Source organism: Sciurus carolinensis, chromosome X (assembly GCF_902686445.1).
Source record: "Sciurus carolinensis chromosome X, mSciCar1.2, whole genome shotgun sequence".
NCBI classification, from domain to species: Eukaryota; Metazoa; Chordata; class Mammalia; order Rodentia; family Sciuridae; genus Sciurus; species Sciurus carolinensis.
The window spans coordinates 89,644,234-89,663,100 of NC_062232.1; the positions used below are offsets into that span (position 1 = coordinate 89,644,234).

General features: G+C 44.0%; 2 protein-coding genes across 2 annotated transcripts in view; one reads left to right on the top strand and one right to left on the bottom strand.

The window, feature by feature from the left end:
• The window catches only part of Atg4a (autophagy related 4A cysteine peptidase), a gene marked incomplete at its 5' end in the record, with an annotated part of 54,135 nt that extends 48,034 nt beyond the window's left edge, over window positions 1-6,101 (top strand). The window contains 4 exons of the mRNA XM_047535291.1: window positions 2,065-2,210; window positions 3,299-3,355; window positions 4,914-5,022; window positions 5,575-6,101. Of these exons, the coding sequence (XP_047391247.1) occupies window positions 2,065-2,210; window positions 3,299-3,355; window positions 4,914-5,022; window positions 5,575-5,645 (383 nt within the window). The remainder of the gene's footprint in view (window positions 1-2,064; window positions 2,211-3,298; window positions 3,356-4,913; window positions 5,023-5,574) is intronic.
• A 1,394-nt stretch (window positions 6,102-7,495) lies between these two features.
• The window catches only part of Col4a6 (collagen type IV alpha 6 chain), a 298,224-nt gene continuing 286,852 nt past the window's right edge, over window positions 7,496-18,867 (bottom strand). Inside the window, exons 38-45 of the mRNA XM_047536018.1 lie at window positions 17,055-17,171; window positions 16,571-16,732; window positions 16,320-16,418; window positions 14,795-14,941; window positions 13,962-14,078; window positions 12,547-12,738; window positions 11,570-11,856; window positions 7,496-9,119 (exon numbers count right to left, since the gene is read on the bottom strand). Coding sequence (XP_047391974.1) covers window positions 8,859-9,119; window positions 11,570-11,856; window positions 12,547-12,738; window positions 13,962-14,078; window positions 14,795-14,941; window positions 16,320-16,418; window positions 16,571-16,732; window positions 17,055-17,171 — 1,382 coding nt within the window. The 3' untranslated portion in view covers window positions 7,496-8,858. The remainder of the gene's footprint in view (window positions 9,120-11,569; window positions 11,857-12,546; window positions 12,739-13,961; window positions 14,079-14,794; window positions 14,942-16,319; window positions 16,419-16,570; window positions 16,733-17,054; window positions 17,172-18,867) is intronic.

The following is an 18,867-nucleotide window of genomic DNA, read 5'->3' on the forward strand; positions in this document are numbered from 1 at the left end:
GTACTGAACACATGGGTTTCTTTCTTATCTCTATTATCACAACACCCCTGTGGGGTAGAGACTGTCATTTTCATCTTATACATTATGCAAGATTAAGAGAGGCTATTCCTCAAGGTTACCTAGCTAGAAAGCATTGTGAAGTGAGGATTCCATCCCAGTTGGGTCATCTCGGCCTGCCACACTCTGTTGCTTCCCTAGGGTCCCCTGCCTGGTGAGAAGCTGGGAGAAGTTCTAAATGTGGGAGGCTCTGGCCAGGATGGCTAAGGCCTTCTATCCTGCCTAGAGAGAAGGAGATATTTGTTCTCTGCGCTTGGGCGTAGGTTGCTACCTGGAGATCCACATCACTAATGCTAACAGGGCTAGCCCTGTTTCTGTGGATGGTTGAGAAGCCTGCCTCTTCTCCCTGGGCCTCAGTTGAGAACCTTATTCAGTCCTCATGTAATTTCTAGAATTTATTTTTTACATCTTCTGCTGTATCTCTTGTAAGCACCATCAGAAAAGAGGCAGCCTGTAAAGCTCTACTACACACACACACACATACCCCGCCCATGGGGTAAGGTCCAAGCCTGAGTCAGACACATTGTTTTTATTCTCAGCACCTTAACTGGAAACACTCTGGTGGCAGAGAGTTTGGTTGTAGTCCAGTTTTGGCTATTTTCTTGTCTGCAACTTCCTTTTCCTTTCACTTTTCTATCATCTTAGGCTTCCTTCTTTACATCTTGGTTGTTTCTCTTTAGTGTGATCTGGGATTATTTTGATACCATGAATGTCACCCATCTTTGGTCTGGGGGAATATGTACCTTGACTTTCATAAAGCGAGTCAGAGGGAGATACCATATATTTGTAGGGGAATTCTTTTGATTTGAAGAAAGATACTTCTATGATGACCTTGCACTGATATTGTGTTATATGTATCTCACAGAGGTGAAATCTAGTTCTTATAACATCCTATGAGGTAATTCAAATAGGCTCAATGGCCCCAGTTAAAAAACAAGAAAATTAGGACAGGGAGTGTGTTATCTCTTTGGTTTATGATACAGAAAAGTCAAACTTTTCAACAGACATCAAAAATACATTCTTTACCAATAGAAGTATATAGATGTGCCCTCCTGGCACCATACCAGAAAGGTCTTTGGGACATCCCTCTCCACCTCATTCTCTTGATGCAGATAGATGTCTCTTTCATCACCTGACACAATCGAGGATAGAGACCCAGATAGCCCTCAGGCTTGGATAGTGAAATTAGGTGTTGCCTTAGGTACTTGACATGTACTAATGACCATTAGAAGAACCTCAGCCCTTTAACTATTAGGTCAAAGTAGATATTTTATTATCCTAAAAAGTAGATATTTTATTATCTGAAATTCCTGCCAGGTCATTTGGGGGCAAGGCTTTTTCAATGGAATGAATGCAGTGTGAATTTTCTCATGTATGAAAGGTCAGACATCTCCAAGTGAGGTGCATCTATACGTCTTTTAATGAGGCAAAGATAGTGCTTTCTGGCAAGGATTTACTTACTTGCTAACAATGACTAACCTGTTACCTAATCAACACCTGGAGTTAGCAATCCTTAGCAATTCCCCTTCAGTCTGGGTAGTATTTCTCTTGAAGGCTAAGGCCTGTTCCCTTACCAGAGGTACTTTCTGAATATAGATCTGAGAACTGGTGATCTAGAGTGAGATGTTTTTCAAGGCCAAAAGAGGCAGACAGCTCCCTAATGACTCCTGGGCTCAGAGCCTGGTGACTCTACTATCGCTTCTTTGCTACTGCTGCTCACAGAGCCTGCCATGTCATCTGTGCTCTCTCATTGCCACCTTTTCCCAAACATGTAGCTTTCCATTTTTGGACTTGGACTTTGAGGAGTTGTAAATGCTAGGGTAAGTCTTCTCATTGAATAATTAGATCTGGGCACAAGTGGTTTCTTTCAAGCATGCTCACCCTGGCTTCAGGCTTTCTGTCATTCCATTCTCATTGTCACCAAGAAAGGGGTTAGGAGAACTAGGGGGCCTGTCCCTAAGGATAGCAGTGGTTATTCAAATGTTAAGCATGTCTCCTTCAAAACAGGTGACGAGCTCATCTTCTTGGACCCTCACACAACCCAGACCTTCGTTGACACCGAAGAGAATGGAACGGTTGATGACCAGACTTTCCATTGCCAGCAGTCCCCACAGAGAATGAACATCTTGAACTTGGATCCTTCTGTAGCATTGGTGGGTATCTGAAGGTTGGGGGGTGAAATACAATGACACCCTGTTACAGATTGGTTCCCTGTGAATTATTTAAGTTGTTAGGTAGCATGCCTCACCACCCTCTTGAGAAGCAATGTAATATAGTAGAAAAGGAAAGGACACCGGAGCCAGATAACTCAATTTCGAATTCAGGCCCTGCTATGTACTAGATAAGGACTGAACTTTGGACTTTTTGTCATAAAATGAGGGAAACAATAGTTCCTTCCTTGTAGGGATGTATGAGGTGCAATGTGCATAAGACACTTAGCAGAGGGTCTGGCACACTAAGTATTCTATAAATGTTGTTATAGTATTATTATCTTTTGTCCTTTTCCCTCAAATTATAACCACATGGGCACAAGGAATAATATAGGCATGGCTAGGGAACACCCATTTCTTGATACATACATTTCAAGAAGTATCAGGTTTTCCCTGGAAGCATGGTTGCTGTCAACATGCATTGAAGGGGCATCTGCCAGTGGCTCATAGGCCTGTCTGCTCCCCTTTAACCCAACTGTCAGAACACCAGTGACCAAAAGCTGAAAAAGTCCTTCCCTTGTTGTGAAACATTCTTTCACTACTGTGGGATGGCTCTGAGGATGAGATGGAACCTGCTGGTTCTCTCTGTTCTGATAGATCATTTCTTGAAGGTCAAAGCCACCTTATTAAGTATTGCCTCTCGCTAAAAGTACTACTTGGCTTCTGTTTGCTGGTTTAATTGAACATTTTTAGAGATGTGTATATTTGTGCATTGTATGTGATGGAATTAACCCTGTGCTTTGGAGACTGATCTTCAAGTTAAAATATCTCACAGGATGGGGGGAGAGGGACAGGGGAAAGAGAGAGCAAGAGCCAGAGAAGCAAAGAGAAACAGAGTGAGAGAGGAAACAAATTCCAATATGTGTACCTAAGTGAGGCAATGGACTAGGAGACAGAGGCCCAGCCAATCTTCTCTTGCTGGAAATACACACGCAAGAGAGTGGCCCACCTCTTAAATCTCAGCCAACAACTTTATCTTGTAATACAAAGGGCAATTCTAAGTTGTGTTCTTTTGCTTCCCTCTCCCCAAGGGATTTTTCTGCAAAGAAGAAAAAGACTTTGATAACTGGTGTAGCCTTGTTCAGAAGGTAAAAATGTTTTCCTTAGTCTTAAAAATGAAAGCTACTCAGTCTGATTCATTTTTAAGATTGTTTTTCATAGTAATATAAACCTAGTCTGATAGAATTTTATTGCAAGAGAAAGAAACTAAGCAACAGATCATCTATCAGATATGAAGATTTGTGCATAAATTTGGGGGAAACAAAGACTTGTCTCAAATGTGCTTGTAACGTAATGTTTCATCCCATTAAGCCCACGAGTCATTCAAAATATACATTTTTTTAACCTAAAAATGCCAGTTTCATATTGATCAATCCTAAATCCTGCCTTACGCTATTCATAATACTGAGATGGTTAAAAAAACTAAAGCACTTTCTATTTGTTTTAGTGGTCCATTTATAGCTTAATATACTCCATCATGGTTAGAGGGATTATCCCTCCATTAACTGTCTTACTTACATAAAATGTACACATGCTACCTTTTAAAGGAATCACAATGTATAGAAATCCACATGAAGTTAGTGTTTCTCTTTGGTATCTTGTGTGATATCATTGACTCGCCAATCTTTGTATCTACCTCCCTCATCATCAGCCTCTAACCGATGCCACATAGATGGAAGACATTGGTAAATGCTTGTTGAGACAATGAAGGAAGATCATAGGGGGTAGTTTAAAGAGCACTGGGTGAGGTGGCAGGAGATTCCAAGTTCTCTCTGCAAAACCAAAGGTTCAAGAGATGGGAGCCCAGAGCCTTTGTAAGCATAAGAAGGAAAGATTTTTTTTTTCTTCACAAGTGAATGAATAATTAACACTAATGTCCCTACCTGAATCTGAAACCCCAAGTAATAATTTCCTGAGATATAATATAAAATTATTTTTCAGAGCATTACTTATATTTCAGAATGTAGCAAAATTGTATTGGTATCACATTTAAACAAGAAATTAATTTAAAAATAACTATGGTGAATGGCAAAAAGATCTGTAGAGTAGAGGGAAGGGAGTGGGGGTGGGGTGAGGAGAGGAAAAGAGAGGTACTGGGGACTGAATTAGAATAAGATATATTCCATGCTTTTATAATTATGTCAAAATGAACTCTCCTGTCATGCATCACTAAAAGGACCAATAAAAAACCAGGAAGAGAATTTTATAAGACTATGCCATTTAAATTAGGACATATACCTTAAATGTTGGACTATAACTGAAACCATGCCACTATATACCAATATTCTCTTGGGGCATATTTTTTCTTGAGGCATATTTATTTTGATTAAATGAAATTTCTTTGGAGCCAATAGTTCAGGAACACCTCACCCCTAAATTGAGCTGGATTCAGGCAACTGGCTTTGGGATGCAGCATGGGCAATGCATATGGGGGTCCATCAGCTATTCCCTCCTCCTTCCTGCCTGGCCAACAATATCTAGAATTGAAGATGGCTCAGGTCTTCAGATGGTTCAAGTAGAGGATATGCATACTTGCTATACTATTTTCCCCACCTGTCAACCTCTTAGGGTTTGGGGGTCACAAATTGACAACTGGACAGAAACCTAGTGGCTGTAGTATTTACAACTGTTTCTGTGTTTCCCCAGGAAATTCTGAAGGAAAATTTAAGGATGTTTGAATTAGTTCAGAAACATCCATCACACTGGCCTCCCTTTGTACCACCAGCCAAACCAGAAGTGACAACCACTGGGGCAGGTAAGATTTGTTTGGGATTTTAGGTCAGCAGACCCACACATAGCAGTTCTTTTATGAGACAGAAACAACTGTGGCTTATGCTTTCTGTGGAAAGTAAAATTTCTGCTCAGCTAGGCTGATCAGGGAATAGTGTTGCTGATTATTTTAATTTTCTGATGTGCCAATACTTGCCAGTTTCAAAGAATGACCAAAGAAGAGCATGAGCTTAGTGTAAAAAGTTCTATGCAAATTCATGATGACTAGATTTTGAATTACCCATGCTCTATTCAGAAACAGCAAATCAGAAGCCGTGGGTGATTCAAAAGGTGTCTGGACAGGCTTGCAGAGTCTCAGTCAGATCACTGTGATCAGGTCTATGAAACAAGTCTAGTTACTTTAAGTCTTTATAGAGAATGTCTCATACTTGGTAACAGTCCTAATTGTAAGTCTCATCCAGACAAGCCTTTCTTTAGCAAAGTAATTTAAAAATCCACCGTCACACTGAGGTCATTGATTGACCACATCAACCCACGTGTCAAGCTTTCCTTCTTTCTCATTTCTGTGTTCTGATAGAATTCATTGACTCTACTGAACAATTGGAGGACTTTGACCTGGAGGAAGATTTTGAGATTCTGAGTGTGTAGAATAATAGGAACTCAACTTGTAGGTCTGTCTTCCATCTGGCACCACAAGAACATGAACTTGTTATATAAAACTTTTGTAGTCAGCAAGTGCCTGGTATGCCAGCAGCATACAAACTCAATAGCAATCATGACTGAGCCAATTACCATTTCTCAGAAAAAAAACAACAACAAATGACAACAACCCTTCCCCAGGAAGAAATAGAACAGTCATGGAGTCTAGAAAGTTTAGGAGGAGTTCGTTGCTTCCCAGCTTGTCTTACATGGCTACAGCAAGTATTCAGCAGCTGAAATGAGAACATTTGGAAGACAGACAGAAACTACCATCTTGCCTCAAGCACCAGCAGATGAGAGATGGTTACACTGTTCTTCATCACTGTTTCAGGTGTGACCTCTGTGGAGCTAAATAATAAGAAGCAATCTGTTCTCTTGCTCAAATAATAAAGTAACTGAATCAGGGAGAAAAAGTTCTTGTCAAATTATTTGAATATGTATTTTAAATAACTGTAATATATAACCACACATTTGTCAAAGAAAATATGTCAAATGTACACTTCTTGATTGTCTTGCTATTTGGAGGACCCTTGCTGTTTGATGGGTCAGTCTCTTCATCCTTACTGGTACTTCTGTCTGATGTCAACTTGTCCTTAAATCATATTATGATCACTTAAATAGGAGGTCAGAACATTTTTCTCTAAAGGACCAGATTGTAAGTATTTTAGTCGGCAGGCCATGTGGCTTCTGTCACAACTACTCAATGGTGCAAAAGCAGCCTTAGACAATATGTATGTAACTGAACATGGCTGTAAGCCAGTACAACTTCACAAAAACATGTGAAGGGCTGGACTGGGCCTGCAGGCTGTAGCTTGCCATGCACTTAAATTGTTGCTTTATGTTTGAGGTATTAAAAATAAATTGTGTTTGAATTATACTGTTTTGGTAGATAGCCATATGTAGAAAAAATGAATCATGTGGCGACATTTAATCTGTGCATTAAATACATTTCCAAACCATTTCAGGACTAGTAACTTACTAAGTTTTAAAGCATATATTCATCAAATTAGCTTTGCTAACCACTGAGCTGTGAGTATACTCAAGTCTCAGCATTATCTTCCTATTTTCCTTTCCTTGCCTTCTTAACTCTCTGTATTTCACGTGGCTCTTTATTTTACCCCCACCCTTAACGGAATTCCACAGGACACCAGCATCTGGGGTTTGGATACTACCACCAACTAATTCACCTGTTTCCTTAGGTTCCATGTTTTTGTTTTTTGTTTTTTTTTCTAGTAGGTAATGTATTCCACAGGTTCAAAGCTCAAAAGAGGCAAAATGGTACTCAGTGAAACATGTCTCCCTTCCATTGGTTAGTTCCCTTCCTTGAAATCTCCCAATTATTATTAATTTCTTTTTTAACCTTCCAGAGGATGGATTTTATGCATATATAAATATATGTACATACTTAAGTATATGCACATATAAAATATGTATGCATATATACACACTTAAGTATATTTACATATAAAATATACGTGCATATATACATACATATATAGCTTAGATTTGATTTTAATGACTTTAGTAATTCTCTACTTTTAATTTATCTGTAAATGATCTTGAGGGTACAGGAGTATGGAAAATCCTTTCTTGAGCTCTAGCACGTCATGGGGATAAAAGCAGTTGTAGGCTTATCTTGAAGTGTGTTGTGGGTTTGTTGACCAATATGGGACTCCTTCAACCCTGACTTGGATCAATTCTCTTATTTTTATTGCCTCAACATTTTGTTACAAGGTTGAGTGAGAATTAATGTTAGAAAAGTTCTCATCAAAGAAGGTCAAAAGAGTCAAATGTTTAGATTTCATTCATTTTATTTGCTATGTACAAAGTTGATACCATGTTTATTACTCAACTAGGAGGTAAAGGTGACAGTAGTTCAGTTTATACTGATTATGCATTGTGTTGGCAGAGTTTACATAATACTTAAGGAAACAGAATCACCTGGAAGGAATTACCTCATGTCAACATAGCTAAGAATGATTTGGGAAACTGATAATTAAAGAAATGGCTAAAACAAATCTCACAAACAGTATACAGTATACTTTATAGCCAACTCAGGCTTGCTTAGTCTGCTCACTGCTAATGAGAGGAGTGTGCTAGATTTTTATGAGGTTTTAAAAACATATTAAAATAGTTTAAAAGGCTACCTGTGAAAGAGCACTCAGATGACCAATTTAATGGAAAGTCTCTAATAGCTTCAGAATGCAAAGAAACCAAAACACTGTAGCTTCAATTTGCCACATTGCACACATCTGGATGGCATTTGGAATAAACAGGGACTTCTGAGAAATCAGGACACAGGATTTACCCTTTTGTTCCTGGAGTCAAAAGCAAAATTCACACCTCCTTACCCATCCACCCCTCTACCCCTGGCCCAGGAAAAAGGGTTGTGGTTCTCATTTCCTTTTATGGGCTTGGCCACATTTGTTGCATCCTCTGCTCTACTTTGGACCAGGCCAAATTCTCTGTCTCTGGCTGGGGGAGAGCTGACCTGGAGGAAGTGATTTGTCTGGGACCTTATGGAGTTATTTGGCCCCTCTCAGCTGCTAGCCTTCAAGCCTCCTTCAGCAATATGGGATTCAGTCTTGCTCATTCTAGAAGGAGCCAAAGTCACCCCAGGCTACTGACTGGTACCTCATTCCAATTTTGTTGCCTGCTTAGACATAGGGGGGCTGCCTTGAATAGTGAGGGCTTGTCCTGTGCAGCATCTATGAATGTTCAGCCAGACAAAAATTTAATGTGGAAACACTGGGCTCTGGTTTAAGTCACATAATATGTGGTGACCTCTGGTCATAAAGCAGTGACTTCTTAACTATTGTGAAGTGTTTTCTGATCAAGACAGGGAGGAAAGCTAGCAGTCCAAGAAAGTGGTGGCCCAGCAAAGCTTTCTGAGGTAGCCATGAATAGTCACACAAACATCCAAATCAAATGGTAGCACCAGGTTGATGGAAATGGGACAGCAGATCTGAGCAGGGTGGGCTCATCTGCGAGGGCTGAGGGTCGGGTGACCCATGTCCAGCAGTCCAGCCCAAATGAGACTCCAATGTACTACTTGACAGACAGGCCAAGGGCTCAGGTCTTTCTTCTTCAGACTGTTCAGGTTTGTGAGGTGGCCATTGCGAAGGGGTAGAGAGGGCAAGGGGCAGAATGGCAGATGCCACCCTACAGACTTTTCATACACACCTGGCAGCGGCTGACCCGGGTATGGAGCTGCCCAGCTTTCAGCGTTTCAGACATGGGCTCCTCCCTAAACTGCTGCCTTTCTTCCACCGTCGTCAACCAGAAACTGTACTTGTTGGCAAAGTAGTGGCAGGTGCCTCGGGCACCACTGCACTCGATGAAAGGAGTGGCCCGAAAGTCCTCCAGGCAGGAGCCAGGGGAGACCAGAGACTGGCCTCCGCCCTCTGCCCCGGCAGCAGTGTGCTGAAACAGACAGGAGATTGTTTGGTAAACTGCGCCTGCCAGGGCCTGGCATGGGGAGGTGCCACAGAAGGGCATGTGTGTGCCACTCCTCAGCACTTGTCCTTTGGCTCTGCCCTAGCTTCTAGCCAACATGCCCCAAACTGTGGTTTAGAGGTAGAGGCTGCCCATCCTTCTTTGTAGTAGCCTTCCGGGTTGGGGGGCCCCCTCCAAGCTCCTTAGTTACCTCAAAACCCACTATGCATGGCCAATGACTACATCTCAATAAGGGTTTCCCAAACTCTGAATTTGCAGGTGGTTGAGGTGTCTCCCCACCAATTTCCATGAAAAAAATGAATCTGAGAAAGGCTGGGTTAAGGTAAATTTCCTAGGGTTTGCTAAGGCTTTATCTACTGCACCTTGTACTGGTAAGAAGGGAAAGAGCTTGCAATATTCCACAAACTGCTTCAACCATGGCCCCTCCCTTAGCAGCATGTCCATCAATAGCTGGTACCCTGAAGCTCCCTCCATGAGAACCACTTACACTTTCAATCTGTGCCATACCTTTCAGGGTAGCATATAGTGTTTGTTAGCTGCCAAGTAAAAGAAAAACCTCATTGTTATTTGGCCTCACTTCAGAGGACTTCCTCAGCATTTCATTCCAGGGCCACAAATGAGCTGATGGTCTCTAGTCACTGTACCCACTGGCAGCAGCCCCTCATCTCTCCACACCCCACCACTATCCCTTCACCAGAGCTGGACTGTCATCTGGACCACAGAAGAGGGGGAAGAGGCTCAGGACATATGCCCAAGTTGGATCCCTTACTTTGCAGAAGTACAAAGTTGGCTAGGGTAGAGAGGGAAAGTCTCCATGTGACCTTTCAAGTGACCCTTCCTGAAAGCTGAAGCATCAAAGATTTCCTCATTTTTGTGGGGGGTGGGTACTAGGGATTGAACTCAGGGGCACTCAGCCATTGAGCCACATCCCCAGCCCTATTTTGTGGCTTTTATTTAGAGACAGGGTCTCAGTGAGTTGCTAAGCACCTTGCTAAGTTGTTGAGGCTGGCTTTGAACTCTCCATCCTCCTGTCTCAGCCTCCCAAGCTGCTGGGATTACAGGCATGCACCACCATGCCCAGCAATATTTCCTCATTTTGACCTTCAGAATAGAAAACTTGCTCAAACACAGGACACATCTCTTTACTTTACCAAACAGTAGACACTGTGTATTTTCAACTTTGTAGACGACACATGGCAAATGTCAGTTTTTACAGGGGTAATTATGCAAAGGGTCCCATACCAAGAGGTACAGTTTTTACAATTCTTGGGTTTCTTTTGAATTATTTTCTCTTTTCTCCTTTTTATGTAACTGCTTCAAGATGCATTATTAGGTAGTCCAAACTTTTACCCTTAAGAGGATAAATATCCTAGTATGTTGAAATTATGTAAAATAAGAGTGAAGAAATTCTGAATAAGGGCTGAGCAAAGCAATTGTGATTGAGTACATAGCCTTTTATGGCTTCTTGTGGAAGCTTAAAGGCCTTTTCTCCTTCCTTCCTGGTTTGCGTGGTGAACAGAAAAGAACGACAAGTGAGGTGGCTTTGTATTACATTGGTATAAACTGCCCAATGTGACACCCAGGGCATAACAAAGAAGCACCATACCCCCAGTGGGTACACTGATATGTGGGAGCTTGTGACCTCTGAAAATTCTTCACAGATGCTCTCTCACCATCTCACCCCTGCTAATTCAGCAGAGAAGCTCTGGCAAGGCAGGACATTTCAGTGAGTCCCACATTGGTTTCCTGGGGGGTTGTCCTGGCCCTTAAATTGACTTTTCATTAAATGAAACATCCCCACATGTGAGTGAGCGAGTGACTTTATGCCTCCTTGGGCTTACATATGTTCTCTTTGTTACCAAGACACATAACATAGCTAGCCACTGCCTTCCCACAAAAATGAAGAGGCACTAAAAATGTCAGTGAGGGCATATAAACACAGTATGCCCTCATCTGAGCCTTTCAGGAGGAAATAGCAGTGGCAAGAATGGGTCCTGGAGGGTGGCACAAGAGTAGGGCATGCCATGCTCAGCCAGACCAGGGAGCGTATGTCCTGACCCTGACTGGGGCCAGTCTCTCCCTCACTGTCCCCTCAGATTATAGTATGCTTTGTCCTTTCCTTGGTGGTGTCAAAACTAAAGCAGGCATAGAAATGGTAGAGCCTTAGCCCAGAATTCATACATTTTTCATCCTGAAACACTGGGTACAGATTGCCATATTCCCCCACATCCAGAACTATATGCAGAACTGAGATCTCTGGTCTTTAGCCAAACCCGGGCCAAGCATTTCCCTTCTTTGAAAGCTCTGCTTTCTACCCAGTGTTCCTTGAGCCTGGGAAGCAATCTTGAGGGGCCCTCCCAGGGCTTCCAACCCTCTGCTTCTCCACTGGGGGAAGGGGCAGTGCAGGAGGGCCTTACCATGAGAAATGAGTACCCAATCCAGAGGCTGCGCCAGCCCAGGGGGCACTGTGGGATGGTGATGTCCTGGCTGTGCACAGCAATGGCTTGAGAAGGAGCCTCACACACGGAACAGCGGCTGATGTACTGGGGAATCTGGGTCTGACCAACAGGCATCATGGGAATGGGGGCAGTAGTGGAGAGCCAGTAGGATTTATCATTGCGCCTAGCATAGTGACACACTTCATTGATGTTGCAGTAGATGAAGGGCATGGTGCTGAAGCGGGGCAGGCAGGAGCCAGCAAAGCCTGGGGGGAGAAGGTGGGCAAGGACAGGTAAGGTCTGGCTAAGAGGCAGCACGACCAGGACTGAACTAGATGGTGGTTTGAGTTTACATCCAAATGCTTTACCAGACCAGGGCAGCTCTCTCCTGACAGTCCTGTGACACTGTCCATACGTAAATGCACCAGGGAACTTTAATAATGATGAGAATCTTTTTATAAACTGAATAATTGCTCCCTAATTAATCTGCTTTGTAAAACCAGCATTTACTAGACTGACTCCTCATTTAAGAGTTAGCACACCTACAGATAATGCAATTAATTCTTGGGTAATCATCATTACCCTGCAGGCCATGTTATTATTGTTACTGCTAATCACTGACACTTAATGGAAGCTTAAATTCCAAATGCTGTTCTAAGCATTTTACATTGGGTGATTCATGTGCTCCTTATGCCACCCTACTTGGTAAGTACTCGAATTATCTTTGTTCTATTAAGGAGGAAGTAGAAGCCTAGAGAGGTTGAATAACTCATTCAGGGAAAATGGCTAGTAAGTGGTGGGGTCAGCATTTGAACCCCTATTCACTTGACTCCAGAGCTGGTGCTTGTAACCTGCTACATAATGCTGGGCCCAAAGGGCTTGGAGAAGAGAGGAGATTAGCTGTTGGTCATCATGGTGACAGGTGGCCAGGGCTGGCTTCCAGAGTCAGTACTTACCCAGGTCCTGATTGTGGGCTTTCTCCTGCCCCTCCACGAACAGCAAGCTGTAACCCACCCACAGTTGGCTCATCCCAATGGGGCACAGGGGCACCTGTTCCGACTGGCTGTGCTTCACCAATGTGTAGCCCACTCTCACACTGTGCCCAGGCATTCCAGGCCTCCCAAAGGGGCCTTGCTGCCCTGGAGCTCCTGAGAGGGAAAGAGGAGAAAAGGGAAGCATGGTGTAGCCAGTGATAACATCAGCTACTCACTTGGCACCACACATTGTGCAAGGCACATTGTCTACATGGATCTTCTCACTTGAACCACACAACTACCCTAGGACAGGATGCCATTATTAGCCCAATTTGTAGATGAGGAGGCCGAGGTTTGGAGCTTCCACAGATAGTAAGTGATGGAGTCGGAACTCAGTTCAGATGTTCCTGGCTATAGAGTTGCATTTTAAAAAGTGCATCTCCCAGCTACTTATCCTTGAGCACCCTGTGAGTGGGGATGAGTGGGTGGTGTGTGATCATTCTTGGGCTCAGCCTCAAAGAACTTCCTAAGAGATAACTAGGGCTAGGGATATAGCTTGGCAGTAGAGCACTTCCCTTGCATGCCCAAGGCTCTGATTCAGACCCCAGTGCCAACAAAAACAGCTTTGCCAGATGTGGTGGTACATGTCTGTAAACTCAGTGGCTCAAGAGGCTTGGGAGGCTGAGGCAGGAGGATTGCAAGTTCAAAGGCAGCCTCAGCAACTTAGTGAGGCCCTAAGCAACTTAGCAAGACCCTGTCTCAAAATGAAAAACAAAAAGGGTTGGGAATATGGCTCAGTGGTTGAGTGCCCCTGGGTTCAATCCCAGTACTGAAAAAGGTAACTAGGTAGTTGCTGAATCAGAGGCATTAAAAGCAGTGTTAAGATTAAACCTTGCCCTCCTCTCCCACCCATGGTGGATTTGGCTAATGGATTGCAACAAGGTTCTCACTCAGTCTCAGAAATGTTCTGTACTCAGAACATTGATTTGCAACTCTTGATATAAAATGGAAGGTGAGTAGCAGAGGTATGGACAGACATACCTCATCCTAAATGTTATCCCTTGAACCACCCCCTCCTATCCATATCAGAATTCTCAGGTAGAAAGGGGGAGGTACAGGGCAGGTGACCATATTGTGGTATAGAGTCCTATGGCTGAAGATCTGGAAGAGAACCAAGAAAAGGATTTGGAACAATCCTTCACCTTCTGCAATGTAGGGCTCCCCTCACAGGCTCACAGGGCGGTGGTGGGGTGAATGGGCAACAGCACAGTTTTGAGCCTCCTGGTAGAGTCAAGCTCCACCACCATCTGACTGATTCTCAGATTTGAGTTTCTGACTTATCCCCAAGCCTCAAACCTCAGAGAAACCCTCTGCTTCCTGGTGTGATGTCACCAGACCTTCAAATCCTGGAGGGCCTTGCAGTCCGGGGAGACCAGGATCACCAAGGGCCCCAGGTGGGCCTGGAAGCCCACTGGGGCCATCTTTGCCAGGGATGCCAGGTAAACCTTTGGAACCTGCAAGAGAGAAAGCCCACAGGGGCAGAGGTGGTATTCAGTGTAGAGCATCCAGAGGTGCCCTCCCTGGGGAAAGGGGCATTGTGTCATGCCAAGGATTCGCTGCCTGACAACTGGGTGTGCACACTGAACAATGGAGTCAAAACCTGCCTGGGCTAGTTCTTCATTCAAGGAGCCAGCTCTGCCCTGACACCATGCACTCCACGTAGCCTTTCTGAGCCCCTTCACACACTCCCTTCCTCTCATCTTCCCAGCAACACTAAGAAGTCTGCCGGGCAACTGCCAGCATCCCTTAGCAAGAATGTGGCACTGAGTCCCATGAGACTACTAACTTACTCTAGTGGAGGCATATCTAGGCTTTAGAAGTCAGCTTTCCTGTCCCCAAGCCCTGAGCCTTCTCCAATGCCTCATGCTGCCCTTTATCCACCACAACAGTCCCTCCATCTCTTGGTAGCCCTTGAGAGAGGGATAGCTGTTTGAAAAAGTGGCCATGTTCTGCTCACACATTCTCCAAAGTCAAGTATAACCACTACTCTTTTGACCCTGCTGGCCTTTCCCCTCCTTGGCAAGAAGCATGGCAGCCTTGTAAAGGAGCAAAACAAGTGCTCGATGAAGGCACTCCCTAGGAACTGGGGTTCCAAACCAGTGGCTTCAGCCTCTCAGCCAAGACCATTTCAGCTTCCTAAGAAGACTCCTTTCTCTGGTGCCATCCTTACCTTGTAGACCAACAGGGCCTTGGATGCCAGGGTCCCCTGTGAGGCCAGGGATGCCATCAATGCCTGGTAGACCCAAAGGTCCAGGAGGAACCTGGACAGCTTCTGCAATGGGTGTTTGTCCAGGAGCACCTTGGGGGCCAGAGAAGCCTGTGGGCAGGTGGGAGTAACAGCACTGTCAGACTGAGGAAAAGGAAGACAGGCTGACTTCAGCAGAGGTCCTTTCTACCCTATTTGTCCTCATAGTCCCCAATAGATACAAGGGTGATTCTTACCAACCTTTGCACAGTGTCCTCTTTACCCATCTATCACCCAGTGCCTTGGTAGCTCCTTGAGGGCAAGGACTAGGTCATACTCATCTTTGTGCCTTGGCTCAGGGATAGAGCCACTGAGGGACTGAATTCCACCCCAGAGGTTTGGCTGGCATCACTGCCTAGGAGCCTGACCCCAGCCAGCTACCTTACTAGTGATCTGCTTAGTAATTCATTGAACAAGTACTTCTTGGGTGCTTACTATGTCTTAGGGACCTAGGAGATCTGGGAATAGAGCAATGAATGAGATAGCTCTTTATGGAGATGATGGTCTAGTGAATAAAGATGCACAGTGCACAATTTCACAAATGTCCTTAATCTTTGGGCAAGTTGTGAGAAGAGCTCTGAAGGAAACAAATAAGGCAGTGACAGCGGGGAGGAGCACAGGGTGGTATGGCATGCAGTCATTTGTTTGAGAGAGCAACCAGTGGCCTCTAAGAAGTAGGAACATTAATACATTGGAAGGAATTAGCAAGAGCACTTTTTGGAAGTAGAACTAGCTTGAGCAAAGGCCTTGTGGCAGAACAGGGCTTGCGTTTTTGGATGTCTGAAAGAGGTCACCTGCAAGAGGTCAGTATAGCAGAACACAGGGAGAGGATGGGCATGAGACTAAAAGGGGAGGCATCACATAGGGCTTTGTGGGCTATCAATGAATTTCTATGACATGGGCAGCTACTGGAAGATTTCATTGGCTACTATGTGGAAACATGACAGTTGGGGGAGGGGAGGAAGAGTGATGAATGAGAAATGTCATTGGTCTGAAACTTGGGGTAGCAGTGAGATCAGAAGTGATCAGAGGCAAAACACATTTAAAAGATACACCCTTGAGGGCTTGCTAATGGATTGAATGTGTGGGAGTCAGGGTGGAGCTGGTAAAGGATGGAGAGGAAGGTTCCTCATTTCTGGACTGAGCAAATGAGTGGGTGTTGATCTGAATGCAGCCCAATGCCCATCCATGAGGAAATAATGCAGGGAGAGGAGGTCCGGGGTAGGATCTGTGGTGGAAAAGCAGCAGTGACCTTCAGTCCTGGGAGCAGATGGAGGCAGAGTTTTTCCCCAATGTGCAGAAACCACCTCCTGGGGTGGGGCTTGATCCAGCTGCTTAGGCCTCCAGGGTTACCTGGCATGGCCAGCAAGGACTCCTGAAGGAACTTTACACCAAACCTTACCTTACCACTTTGAGCTTAGGTTCAGCCCAACACGTGCTCTCAACTCACCTCTTGGCCCTGCCCTCCCCTTTATTCCAGGGAATCCTGGGTCTCCAGGTGGTCCAATCTTGCCTGGAGTCCCCATGAAGCCAGGCTCACCTCTCATGCCTGGCAAAGTCCAAAGGAAAGCAGTCAGACCTTGGCATGACAGTGGTGGTAGAATGGAGACTGGGCAGGGGTGAGGAAGGGAGAAGCATGATCAGCCTCTCCTCACAGGGCTCTTTCTGACTGTGAAGTGGGGAGGGGCTCAGCAGGCATACCTTTCAGCCCTAGCTCTCCAGGGAGCCCAGAGAAACCTGGAATTCCTTGGTCTCCCTTGAGCCCATGAAGGCCAGAAATTCCAGGGAAGCCAGGGTCTCCAGGGTCACCTTGATCCGAGGATGGCCCAGGGGGACCTGGGGGCCCATGTGGGCCTGGGCGGCCTAGGGATAAGATTGGAAGATGGATGAGAGGTGGGTGAGCAGGAAGGAGTCGCTGCTGAAGGTTTATGGACTGACAGGAAATTAAAGCCCATTCCCAGGACAGAGAATGTTTCTTTGGCATCTGTGGAGTCCCAGTGCCCAGACCTTCCCAAACCTTTAGAGTAAAACACAGACAGTTCAGACTCCAATGCCCTAACTAAGGGGAGGGATGTATAGACAAACAGACCCATGCATGTCTAATAATAGGCCGAGCTGCACAGGATCCTCCCAAACACTAGACAAGATGGGACAGCCGGTCCTCTTTGGAGCGTCTTGTCTTTACCTCGTTCTCCATCTAGGCCTGGTGGTCCAGGGTCACCAGGCTGTCCTGTTATGACTGAGGGTGAAGAGATGCCTGGGGCACCAGGGGGACCAGCAGGGCCTTGGAGACCTGGGAAACCTGCAAAGAATAAATAAAGGGAGCTGGGTGGGTTTTGTGTGCCCAGGAGAGGGCCAGGTTGTCTCAGAGAAAATGGAAGTGCACACAGAGAAAATGGAAGCGGTTAGGTAGAAGCCAGACCAGACACTGCCAGCAGAGGGCTCTTCTCCCTTCATCTTACCTTCCCAGCAAGCAGACAAAAGTAATTGAGAAAGGTTCAGTATCCCCCTTTCCAGCTGGAGCTTCATTTTATTGGGACAGGGCTGTGGAAAGTTCTAGCTCCCCAATTTCACTGGTGGTCAAAATATTTTAGGCTGATTTCCTCCAAATCAGAAATAAAAGAAGGCATGACTGAGCAGCTGGAGTTTAAGTTTTCCACATGTTCCTAGACCTTCTGTTCCCATCAAACAATATTTCATAAGTTAGTCAGTTATGACTGATCCTATACAAAAGTTATGGACACAGATAGGCCTCAGGCCCCAGCCAGTCAGAATGGAGGTAGCAAGAGTGCTGCACCTCGCTGTGTCTTCTAGGCTTCTCAGCTATCTTCTGGGGTTTCTAGGTAAATTGGAAAACAATCTTTTAGAGGTAATTTGTAATATTAGCTGAACGTACAACTGCTCGTAGAACAAATTTCTCTGTACTAACAATCTTCTCCCCTTTGGATCAAAGAAAATAGTCATTTATTAGAGTAGATATAGAATAGTTGTTTGCTCAGATTTTAACACTGCTGCACATGTTTTCTGTTTTTGGAACAATTTCTATTATATGTTCAAGATCAAAACTTTCATCTTATAAATTCATTTAATATTCACATGTGAAATATATAAATGGTAATCTTGATGGGAAAACACATCAAAGCTATGTATATATATATGTAGAAGTTCATTTTATACATGTAACACTGAAGAAATGTTTTACTTTGGCACATTCTAGAAGACATTCAAATGAAGAGAAACTGGTTGATAAATTTCTGATGGTTGAGACTCTTTTTTTATGACAAGAAAATCCAGAAATGTTAATGTTGACTTTCCTATCATATCCATCTAAAATGACAGTAAATCCATGAAAACTTATGGCAGATTGGCTAATTCAGATGTTTAAAAATAGTGCATTAATTGATTGCATCATGAAGAAATCTAAAGATGAAAAACATAGATTTTGAGAAAAGACTCAATTTCATGTCTGGGAAAGAAAAAAAATAAAAAACAAAAAGAAAAGCTATTTGCAAAGCTACACAGTGCTACTTGCAGCATTGTCAGTTATGCCTTGGTGAACCTTTGAAGTACATTTCTTTTTCACAGAGGTAAAGATCTGAAAAGAAAGACTATTATATACTTTCTCTCTGAAATGTATTATTTTGGCATATTCTAGAAGATATTCAAATGAATATTCAAATGCCTGTATATAATCAAATGCATGAATATACATGTATATAGAGGGATTATATATTTATATCAGCTGAAAGTATGCAAAATTAATAGGACACCACATAACCACATATAATAGAGTCAATGTGGCAGTACACTGATTATTAAAGTTCCCATGCTAGTTTATATTTTTATTTTTTGTAGTACTGGGGACTGAACCCAGGGGTGCTCCACCACTGAACTATATTCCCAGCCCTTTTTATTTTGAGACAGGGTCTTGCTAAGTTGCTGAGGCTGGTCTCAAACTTAAGATCCTCTTGGGATGACAGGCATGTACCACCACACCT